The sequence below is a fragment of the Otolemur garnettii genome, unplaced genomic scaffold (assembly GCF_000181295.1).
Source record: "Otolemur garnettii isolate 467f Iridium unplaced genomic scaffold, OtoGar3 scaffold00002, whole genome shotgun sequence".
In the NCBI taxonomy this organism is placed as follows: domain Eukaryota; kingdom Metazoa; phylum Chordata; class Mammalia; order Primates; family Galagidae; genus Otolemur; species Otolemur garnettii.
In genome coordinates, this window is record NW_003852397.1 from 53,631,913 (window position 1) to 53,644,293 (window position 12,381).

The following is a 12,381-nucleotide window of genomic DNA, read 5'->3' on the forward strand; positions in this document are numbered from 1 at the left end:
GGCCACCTCTGGCATATGGGGCCAACGCCTTACTCCTTTGACCCACAGGCACTGCCCAAATCTCTTTTCTTTATAAATAAACCAGCCTCAAGTAGAAGTAGCAGGTCATCTGAGTCCATAGTAGCTAATGCTAGTATAAAAAAGACTGTGAAGATGAACAGGCAACTATTTATTTTCCTAATTCCACCTCATGATTAGCACCTGAACTTTACATTTCTTTGATGACAATGGAGATACAGAGCAAGGAGGGAGGCTGTAGAAAAATATAATCTAAGTATTTTTCTCATCTTTAAAACTTGCTGATTAATCTAACTCAACGACTTTCCACCTTTAATTATATCCCACTAAAATGTTATTCTGGTAATAATACAAACAAATAAAATAAATTATAATTCCTCAGTGCCAACAACAAGCCAACATGTAATCAAGAGTATACTTTCCCCATAGAAGAGCCATCTCCTTTTACTTACATGCCATAATCCTTTCTTTGCCAACTTTTCTATTACAGATTGCCACACTTCTGTTGAGAATCCATTTGTGAAAATATGATCAAAGCAGGGCAAGAAACTTTGCAAAACAATGGAGTCACCTAAAAGGAAGTTCCATAGTTAAGAAATGTTAACATGAGGAAAGTCCAGAACATTTCAGAAAAGGTCCTCCAATTAAGGCCACACAAAGACAAATGGTAAATTAAAGATTCCAGGAAGAAAATATTTTCAAAGTAGTATGAAGTCTTTTATAATTGACTTAAGTTGCAGGATTTTTTTTTTTTTTTTGAGAAAGGATCTTGCTATATCCCCCAGTCTGAGTGCAGTGGCCTCATCACATCTCACTACAACCTTGAACTCCTGGGCTCACATGATCCTCCTGCCTCAGCCTCTTGAATAGCTGGGACCACATGCATGTGCCACCAAGCCAGCTAATTTTTCTATTTTTTGTAGCGATAGAGTCTCACTTTTGCTCAGGCTGATCTCAAACTCCTGTCCTCAAGCAATCCTTCCACTTCGAACACCCAAAATGCTAGTGAGGCAAGAAAGTAAAAGCAGAACTAAAAGAATCTATCCTAGCTGCTCTGTGTAGGCCTCAGCCAAGCCACAGGCGTTTCTGCTGTCTGGGTGTTTCTCCCCTGACATACGTGGGGCCTAGATTGTAACCTAGTAACTTCCTTGGGTTTCTGTTGCCTTTGGGGCAGGTGGTCCAACCGGTCTCAAGGACGAGGGCAAATCTGACCTTCTCCCTTGAGCCCGGGACCTTGAGGATGATGTCATGTCTCTCTGTCTTATGACCCTCACGTGTACTCCCACCCTGAAAGGTGGATAAAAGAGAGGCAAGAGATTGAGTCGGGGGGCTCGGTTTTGGGAAACACGCTGGTGTTCCAAGTACCCCCAGCAGAATAAACCCGCTTCTTCTAATCAACTGGTGCCTGGAGTCTTCTATCTGTGTCGGTTTCCTGCTACACTAGGAGTATAGGTATAAGCCACTTAACATGGCCAGAAATGACAATTGTTTTAAGTTTCCCCATAAAAATCAATCCCCTAAGAGTTAGGCAGCATAAAGTGAACTTCACTTATCCATTTGACAAGCCCAATGATATATGTTTATCACTAAGGTTAATCACTAAGGCAGTGCCTATTATCTCCATTTACAGAGAAGGAAATGGAAGCTTAAAGAAAATTACAAAACTCACTTTGAAAAATGTGACAAATATTATTGTTACCCAACAGACTAGAAATTACGACAAATGAAGGTAATATTCATGACATCATGCAGCAAGTTCATGACAAAAACCGAGACTGGAACCTAGATCTACCAACTGTTTTAATCAATACACATTCTTCTTCAGTGGCCATTTACCTACTGCAACTCATGATCCTCCAAATCACATCTTGCAAGCTCATGGATGAGAGTATCCAAGTGTCAGATAACTTGGTACTTCTTCCAGGATTAATAATCTCAAAAAATAAGTATGAAAACAAATATACACTATACGAAAGGATACGAAATTTCCGTAAGTATATTTTTCGAACTTTGGAAATGGGGCCCTGAGCATACATTCACCCTTCAAAGAGGGTGGGAATGTATGGACACATTGCTTTAAGAAGTTCTGTTAACTGCCCCCCTTTCCGGCTGGGGGCAGAATGGAAACCACCCAGGTTATCTCAAGGGGAAATCAAGAAGCAGTTGTTTGGAATTCCCATAACTCTGGCCTGGCTTGTAACAAAAGAGTAACTTTTAAAAGACACAGAGAAGACAGTGAGGAAGTGCAGGGAATAAGCCAAGCCATCAGATTAGGAGGTAAAAAAAAAAAAAAAGACCAGCTTTGGCCACTGTAGGCAAAAGGCCAAGGGGATGGATAGCTATGACCCATTAGCCCTTATATAGACTTTCTGCTTCTCTGTCTAGGGGGTGATGGGTATGCCTGCCTCTAATCTTTTCCCACTTTCTGCTACTATTCTAAACCCTCTCTGTGCCAAACTTGTCAAAATCTGTGGGACTACATTCACAGACCACAGAAGTTGCTTTCCCACAATACCAATGGAAACAGCTGAATCAGTAACAGATGATCAGTTGTCAGCAGTAACTGCCCCACATTTGAAAGATAAGACAGTTTCTCAGCTATGCTAACATATCCCGTTTTTCACAATCTAACATCTCTGAAATTGGGCCATATCTTAAAAATGGGGTCGTCTCTTACAGGCAGAAGATAAACAAATAGCATAGCTTAAATCAGCTCCACTTAAATTTGATCAAATACAATATTTGAAGACAGCAGATTGGTTATTGGCAGAAGTTTATACTGCACCCTCACAAGGCTCATATTACATTGTGCATTATAGGTTTCTGGCCACTGACAAAGCCACTGACAAAGCCATCTCATGGGCCAGGTCATTGGACTAGTAATCTAATACAGCAATGCAAAAGGTTTCCCTTCCTCCTAGCTGAGCATGAGAGTCCTCTGCTGATGCTGTGCAGGGCAGTATGCATCACACCATGATGCTGAGCACCCATTATCAGCTTTCACAGGATCCTCTGTCAGACCTTTCAAGTTATTTTCATAGTAAACAGAATATTTTCTCAACATATTAGAGAAACACATGTGAAAATCACAGGAAAAAGCAAAAGTCACATAGATAGTTACAAGAATAAATAAGGAACCATGGAATATTACGCAGCCTTAAAGAAAGATGGAGACTTTACCTCTTTCATGTTTACATGGATGGAGCTGGAACATATTCTTCTTAGCAAAGTATCTCAAGAATGGAAGAAAAAGTACTCAGCCAATGTACTCAGCCCTACCATGAAACCAATTTATAGCTTTCATATGAAAGCTATAACCCAATTATAGACCAAGAAGAAGGGGAAAGGGGAAAGAAAGGGGAGGAGAGGGAGCAGGATGGGTGGAGGGAGAGTGATTGGTAGGACCACACTATGGTGCATCTTACAAGGGTACACGTGAAATTTACTAAATGTAGAATATAAATGTCTTAACACAATAACTAAGAAAATGCCATGAAGGCTATGTTAACCAGTTTGATGAAAATATTTCAAATTGTATATAAAACCAGCACATTGTACCCCATGATTATATCAATGTACATACCTGTGATTTAATTAAAAAAAAAAAGAATAAGGAAATCTCTATGAATAGCAACACAGACCACTTAAAGGATCTGAAACAAAGCTCCCAAAGCTTTAAGTCATTTGTGCAAAAAGACTTTGTTTTTACAAAGGCATTAACTACCAAAGCTTTCAAAATGCTAATATGCAAACCAGTTTCATTCAAGCTACATAAATCACCCACAAAGAAATTATCTTCCCAGAAGCTTGAGTCCTCAGGAACTATTCAAATAAAATAACAAGTACCCCAATTCCAACTTACCACTAATAGTGGTGAAGACTCCAACAAGAAAATCAGCAACCTGTGTCTGATCCTGACTGTTCTGCAGAAGTCGCAGACCCTCAAAGAACATGCGAGCAGCTTCATAAGGCTGAAGCAACCTCAGCAAGGAATAACCAGCTCGGTAGTATCCCTGGAATATGAAAAAAAAAGCAAAACAGTAATGTACTACAACTCTTCGTACCTGCTGCTGGAAGGAAACATGGGGAAATCTAACTCCAGAAGTCTTAATTCCATGTAAACATGGACTTCTAACAAACACTGGATATAGGGTTTCTACATTATATTCCATACCACATTTTTCCTGTCATCTTTTAAACTGTTAAGAAAATAATCCCTTTCAAATCCATGACTTACACACTATCTAACATACAACACAAACAGGAAAGTTAAGCCTATTTCCATTTATATGTGTGGTTCATTTATTCATACCTCAAATCACAGCCTTAGCCAGAACAGAAGAATGAAAAAATCCTATAACTAGTGTTCAGGAAAAGAATGAGATTGTCATATAAACACAGAAGTTGTTTCCTGCTCCTTTCAAAGTAAACACAATTTCCACTGGGTATGTAAGTGGGGGGAAAAGTATAATGACAAGCATTGAGATTTACTGAGCTCTACATCTTCAGCAAGATATACCAGAGAGCCAGGGAAAATATTTTGATTTCTGTAAAAAGGACTCTTGAATAGAAAGAAAATAATATTCCCTTCCCCACTTTGATCATCTGAAACAGCATAAAGGATCTATACCAAAACAATTTTCTAAGTGTTCACTAACTGGTTCATAAAAAAGCAAGCAAGCATTTAAAAATTCCACATAGCACCAAATCTCTGATTATTTATTGACTTGTTTTAAAACATGTTGAAGTTTAAAACTTGTTTTAACCTTCATTTGAAAGACTAAAGACCTCAGATAATTATAAAAAGGAAAGAAAAAGTGTTCTCTTTTGTTTTTCCAACCAAGCAAGCAAGCCAAGCTCATACAGAACCTTCCATTTCTCTGCCTTCTTCAAACTGAAGTTTCTTTCTTTTTTTGTTTTTGTTTTTGTTTTTGTTTTTGAAGGTAGTGAAGGGAATCAGAATACATCATCCCCAAAGATGCCAGTCTGGCATAAGGATTATTTTGACCTGAAGACATTTGAGATTCAACAGATATAAAAATGAAACTGTCCCAGTGCTCCACTTAACTGACTAAAGGGAGAAACTCCTATGAAATGAGAATTGCCAGAAATCCCTTCTCCTAGGGAAGTTTTATGGCCATAAAGAAGACAGAACATCAGCACCAAAATGGGCCTACACAAACCTTGCTAAGATAGAACTTATCTTCAATTAGTTTCTCATACACACACGCACACACCTTCCCACAGTTTGTAGCTCCTAGAAGCATTAAAAACTCTTTGTCCTGTCATCTCCACAATTTATCACTCTTTGTTTAAAATTATATATAAGCTTCTCAGGCCTATCCACTTCTTTGGGGTCTTCACTTCTTTTCTAGGAAGATTCCCATGTCACATAAAAATTAACATCAAATAAAATTCTTGTGCTTTTCTCCTGTTAATCAGCCTCTTGACAGTCTAATTTGCAGGGCCACAAACACTAAACCAAAAGAGAGTAGAAGGGGAAAAATTTTTTCCTTCCCTAGAGACTACAGAGGACAATGACTATTGGGGAAGAAAGCAGAGATAAAGAGAGACACTCAAGAGCTCTAGGCAAGAATGGAGTAAGGACCCAGATAGCTGTGCTGTCAGGGGCTACTGTAGGTTGAGCCACTCAAATAAGAATCCAGGAATAATCACCCAGGACCCCATCAGCCTCTGGGGCCACAGCCGCAGCCTCCACCTCAGGGATCTAAGCAAAACCCAACTACTCCCATCCTATACCAGTTAGAAGATGGGAAAGTCCTAAACTGCCTTTGAGAATAATTATCAGGAATGTACTCTCATTTTTAAAACTAGTCAGTAATTTCCAAATTATTCATCCTTCAAGAAAAGAGGCTTAAGGATCAATACCTACTTATAATGTAAAATATCCAAACCCCTCTCTCAGAGTTGGAGTGATCTATAGGTCAAACATCCCCCACTCCCTTCTATTCTGTTTCTAGCAGTCATGCATGAAACACAGACCACCAAAGATACACATATAATAAGAACTCGTGTTCACTGAGTGAGTGCCAACAACTTTAATGTTTCTTTAACCCTCAAAGCAACTCTAATGCATAGACATTACTTCACTTTACAGTTAAGTAAATTATGGTTTAAAGAGAGAAAAGTAAGTTCTTCCAAAGTGTTGAAATCAGTACACAGCAATGCATGAGACAGAAAGGCCTGTGTTTTTGCCATTTTACTGTGGAGCCTCTCTATAAATTGTCTATACCACTAATCTGACACTTAATTTTACGTATGCTTCTTCAGCCAGCTCCAGAACTGCTATTAAATCTAAGGCCTCTGATTTTAATGCTAGTCCTCTCCCCAGTTTGAATGTGAATTACGCAGGGGTTGGGATGATGTCTTTCACTCCTTTGTCTGCAGCCTTGATGCACCAAGAACAGTGAAATTGCCTTGAAGAGTGGCACTCTGGGCATTTTAACTGAAAAGACAACCAAATGATCATTTATCAACCTGTTAATAGGGTCTTACTGACCTCCCAAACTTCCCTTATCCGTCCAAAGGAATGATTTCTACTGTAAGAAATACTTCTGAAGGATCTGCATCATGCTGTCCTCACATCTTGCATTTGAAATAAAGCTTTGCCAAAATGAAACTTGCAAACAGCAAAGAACATGAACAGATAATGATGTATGGTATGACTACATTAGTCAAAACAAGTTCCTCTGTGATGTCCACTGTACTCCACTCACTAAGAAGTCAAACTCCCCTGTCACCTATAAGTGCATTTAAACTCTTGGCTGGCATAGTTTTCTCTTCTCAAGATAATGTTCACATTCCCTATGAGTATCAGTCTTTAAAGAGAGTTAAACTAGAAGCACTCCTACCATTTCTATTTAAAAAGAAGGTAGAGTCAGGTTAAGAAAGAGAAAGCAGCAGCCCCAGCTGCCATCCTCCATGCCCTCATTCACCCCCCCATACCTTCACTTGCCCCCCATAGCCTCACTCACTCCCCCATACCTTCACATAAGTTGGGTCCCACTGGAGACATTCTTTGGCAGCAACAAATGCCTCATTCCACTTCCCAAGGCTGTAAAACGCATTGGATTTGTTGCACAGCAGCACAGCCAAGTCCCTCGGGGGAACCCTTTGAAAAAGAACAAAGCAGTGGTCTATAAAGCAATCATTCCACAAATACAGAAAATCCTTGAAGGCCACTGTTCTAGTGCTGGCTTCTGCCTTCAGGAAGGGGTTTTCTGAAAGAAATGTTTCATTTATGCTTGTCAGACCAGTCTCATAGGCCCTTAGAAAGCCTGGAGCATTTAAAATGTACAAATCTGTCCTTCCTCACTCCCTAATCTGCTGTCGCCTTTTAATGATAAAGGTTCTCAACACCTTGGTTCCATCCCTCACCAATTTCCACTGATCTTTTTATTTTTTGAGACCACTGGATAAGACGCTGAGAAAATGGTGACTGATCCTTAAGGATGGAATTCTCACTGAGACTTTACAGAGTCCAGACACCATATGAACTCTACATGCATGTTAATGCAGAATGAACTCAGAGCATATCACAGGAAGGTCTTTTCAGAACATGTGATCACACCATCTCTAATACTACAACCAGGTTGGAAGAAGAAGGAAAATGCAAAACAAATCACAATATGTCAAGAGAAACCCAGGTGCCGCTGGAATGTAAGACGTGAGGGAGAAAAATAAGGTTTTTGTAATTTAATATTTTAATTGGTAAAATAATACAAATCCTGTAGAAAAGTTAGGTAATACAGATAAGCACAAAAATTAAACAAAGTAAAACTCACCTCTATCACTGTCCCCACCCTCAATGCTTTCTGTGTCTAATTCTTTCACAGTCATTATTCCCTCTCAGTGAAGGGATGAGGCTCCAGACAAGCACAAGAGGCAGTGGGTTAGGCAGCAGGTAGTTGGGAGCCAGACTGCTAGTATAGGAAACACTGTACAGCCACATTGACTGCTGGCTATAGGTAGAGGCTCTCAGTACCCAATTCTCCAGAAACTTATCCTCAGCCTAATGAGAGCTGCCCTCTCTGCAGGAAGTAATATCCATGTTATGGACTGAATTATGTCTCTTCTCAAAATTCTTAAGTTGAACCCATAGTATCTGGAGACGGAGGCTTTGGGAAGTAGCTATGTTTATATGAGGTCATTAGGGTAGGCCCCTCATGGTGGGATTACTACTCTTATAAGGCAAGACACTAGATAGCTTGTGCACTCTTTCTCTTTCTCTCCGCATCTGTTTTCATTCTCTCCCCATTATGTCAGGACACTGTGAGGAGACAACCATCTATAAGGAAAGAGGGGCCTCAGGATAGCACCTTAATCTTGAACTTCCCAGCCTTCAGAACTGTGAGAAATAAAATCCTGTTGGTTAAGCCACACCAACCATAGTATTTTGTTATGACAGCCCGAGCATACCAGTATATGCTAGGGAGCATACCACTCCCTAGAATAACCCCTAAGGGCCAGACAGCCTACTCCCCGTGATCACCGTGAGAAACAAAAGGTTAGCCAGCTCTGCAGTACGATTTCTGCTCCAGAACTCCACGTGGGATCAGACCAAATCTGACCCCAGTTTAGACACCATCCCTGCTTCGAGCCTTCGCTTGCCCCATCCTGCCTCCCTCAGTCGCCTTCTCCTGAGAGTACTTACTCAGCAAATCACATACACCCAGATCCCTATATTAGCTGGCAGTGGCAGGAAGGCAAGAAGCAAGTGATGAGCAAAGAAAACAGTGTCAGGAAGGCCCTGTGAAAGGTAACATGTAAAAGTCTGTAAGTCCCATTAGTGGTCACACAGGAAGTAAGTGATGGAGCTGAGATTTGAGACCCCACAGAGTGGGGTCAGTCTACACCCATAACCACTATACAACACTACATCTTTCTAGGAAATTCAATGTTCTGCCCTGAATGAGGAGCTATAGACCCAGCCCTAACATGATTCTGATAGATACCAGGGTAAAACAGAACAACAGAAACAATAGGCATAAGCCAATTGCTCTCCATGCAAATTCAATTACAGTACAGACCAGTGATTTGCAACCGGTGTGCCGTGATAATTTTAAAAGATCATTAATTATTTTGAAAGAAATTCAAAGCACAGTAAGTATATTCTTTTTTTTTAACTCTTTTTTTTTTGTTTGGATCAACATAATTTAAGTATGCCATGAAAGTTTAACTATATTGGCTCGGCGCCTATAGCTCAACTGGCTAAGGCGCCAGCCACGTACACCTAAGGTGGCGGGTTCAAATCCCCAGCCCGGACCTGCCAAACAACAATGACGGCTGCAACCAAAAAATAGCCGGGTGTTGTGGCGGGCGCCTGTGGTCCCAGCTACTTGGGAGGCAGAGGCAGGAGACTCGCTTGAGCCCAGGAGTTGGAGGTTGCTGTGAGCTGTAATGCCACGGCACTCTACCCAGGGGGACAGCTTGAGGCTCTGTCTCAAAAAAAAAAAAAAAGAAAGTTTAACTATAGGCTCGAGTGTGTCATGAGATACAAAAGGTTACAAAACACTGATGTAGTAGATACGAAGGTGATGGGGACCGGGGGCGGAAGTGGGAGTCATGTTTCAGTAATTACTCTGATGCCATTTCTCTGTACAAGTTTAGTCTGTGTGCACTCCATAGGTGCCAAACTCTGCTCCTTCTACTACAGGTGTTCCCAAAGGATGATCTCAGAACCACTGGGGGTCCTCAAGACCATTTCAGATGGTCCACAAGTTCAAAAGATTTTCACAGCCATGGTAGACTGAATAACGCCCCTTAAATAATGTTACCATTAGGCAATTTGTGATTATCAAAAGATGTGGAGATGTGATCTTAAAGAGAAAAGATTATCCTAGATTATGACACAATTACAAGAGTCCTTACATAATTAGACAGAGGACAACACCACTAAAACAGAGGTAACAGTGATGAGATGGCAGAAGCAAAGATTGGAACACTGGCCTCTCAAGATGGAGAAAGGGGCTGTAACCCAAAGAATAGAGGAAGCCATCAGCAATACATACCACCTTAGTGCCCAGGTGGCTTGCACTGTGGCTAGAAAGAAAATGGAATGGATGATTAAGAAAAAGGCAGAGAAATGGATTCTCCCCTCAGAGCCTCCACAAAGAACCAGCTCTTGCTAACACCTTGATTTTATTATAGACTTATAAGACTCACTTAGAACTTCTGACCTCCAGAACTGTAAGAGAATAAATTTATATTGTTTTAAGCCACTAAATTCACGGTAATTTGTTACAGTGGCAATAGGAAACTAATACAACAATAATACTAAGATATTATATAATTTTTCCACCCTCATTCTGTCACATGTATACAGGGAGTTTTCCAGAAGCTACATGATGTTGATATGGCCAACAGACTGAATGCAGAAGCAGACTTAAAAACCCAGCCACCTTCTATTGATACAGATATTAAGAAGACTTGCAAAAACATGCCACTCTTCTTACTAAATTTTTTGTTTTGAAAAATATAATTTTTATGAAAATATAACAGGTAATGAGTTTCTTGGTATTTTTAATGAATTAATAAATACATATTTTTCATTTTTTCTCAGTCTCAAGTTCTCATATAGACTGATTTGATAGCTACAGCCTATATAAACAAAAGCTCTTTGGGGTCCTCAATTTTTAGTGCACAGGTCTGCTAGAAGCTAAAGGGTAAGGAAAGGAGAAAGTGAGCCTCAGTGCCCCAGTGGTAGGCACTGAGGCCAGGGAGTAAATGGCAGGAATGATTAAGAAGATGAATGAGGGGATTTGGGAACTTTAGCTATCCTAAGAACTCTGACTCCTCAGCCAGCCAAAAGACGAAATTCTGCTCTGTTTATCAACAGTCCCCTGTGTTTCACTTTCTATTTCCCTTATTACACTAACAATCTCCGTTCAGTCTGTGAGCTGAGGAGCAGAGAAGACAAACAGGAAGTGAGAGAGAAAGAAAACAAAAACTAAGTGGTGTGACAAGAAATGAGAAGAAAACAAAAGCATATAAGCAATAGAATCCCCCTTTACGTAAAACAGAAAAGGTGGGGGTGGAAATCCAAACACTTACCCCCACTGGTATAACTGCAGGAGAATCTGGATGGCTTCATCATACTTTCTGATGGCCAAAGAGAAGTTCCCATTCTTAAGAACCTGGTTGCCAGATTCTTTCAACAGCTCAGCATAAGCTGTCAGGTCCATCCTGTGAGGAGACGGAGGAAAGGCTTGCCGCCAGTCATATCCAGGACATGTTCACCCTCACATCTGCAGTGCTGAGAATCTGGACAAGGAATTTGTTCATTCTGGCTCCACCCACCTTAGAGGGCACAACCCAGCAACAACTCTCACCGCCAGTGAACCTGACAGAGTGTTGGACATTACCATTTCTTTCTCAATTCTTTTCTGCCCTCAGGCAGCCAAAAGATTCCACTAATTTGGTTTTAATAATCTGGAGAAGGCCTCTTCTATGCATAAGACAACATAGACTGGGCAGGTAGTGAGCACTATTTTTGTAAGGGGCACTATTATTACTCTCTGAGTGACCCATCAGCACAGACCACAAGAAGGCACTGTCCCCACTGTTTAGATGAGGAAAGTGAGGCTCAGAGATGTTCACACTAGTCACTTGCTTGGTATTTCCCAGTTCTAACCCTAGACTGGACCAATTCCAAGTTTCTTCTTCCACTGTACCACATCACCCTACTGGCACTCAGTTGACAGTCCTTCCTTACTCTCTTAGATGATGTGATGAAGGGGTAGGTACAGTTCTGAAGGCCTTGATATCTCCTGGCACCCTCCCTTCTTAAAAAAAACTACAAAATAAGGCTTGGAGTTATTTGTCCCTGAGACTGCTATGCCTGACTACTTGTCAGAATTCCCCAAGGGCACTTGCCACTTTCAGGTCATAACCCTTATTTTTTCATTTTTGTAGCTTTATGGCCTAGCACATAAGGGGCACCTAAATACGTGGTAATTTGAATGCCACCCCCAGAGAAGATGGATATTACTGATTTTCTCTGGTGTAGCCTGGGTAGTTGGAGAGAAATGCCTGGCAGCTCAGACTATGTGCCAGGCCTCAGTAAGTTTGGTGAAAAAGAAGGAAAGGAGAGCACACAGGAGAGCCTTAAGAAGCAACCACCAAGGAGACAGGGAAAACATGGGAGTCAGAAGAGTTGTCCCTTAGAACTTATCCTCTTAGGATGGCAGTGGGAAAGGTGAATTGATGGGGAGGGTCTTAAATGTGTGGACAATTCAGATGTACCTATGAGGTCATAAAATCTACTGAGTGTTTTTGTTGACCAACATAATTCTTGGATAAACAATAATTCTTACTATTTTAACATTTAAAGTCTTGGTTGGG

At 40.7% G+C, this 12,381-nt stretch overlaps 1 protein-coding gene across 1 annotated transcript in view; it reads right to left on the reverse strand.

Moving 5' to 3' along the window:
• TRANK1 (tetratricopeptide repeat and ankyrin repeat containing 1) overlaps nt 1–11,340 on the reverse strand; it is a 102,228-nt gene extending 90,888 nt beyond the window's left edge. The window contains exons 1-4 of the mRNA XM_023513146.1: nt 11,092–11,340; nt 7,024–7,150; nt 3,881–4,031; nt 471–589 (exon numbers count right to left, since the gene is read on the reverse strand). Of these exons, the coding sequence (XP_023368914.1) occupies nt 471–589; nt 3,881–4,031; nt 7,024–7,150; nt 11,092–11,222 (528 nt within the window). The 5' untranslated portion in view covers nt 11,223–11,340. The remainder of the gene's footprint in view (nt 1–470; nt 590–3,880; nt 4,032–7,023; nt 7,151–11,091) is intronic.
• Nucleotides 11,341–12,381: the final 1,041 nt, after the last annotated feature.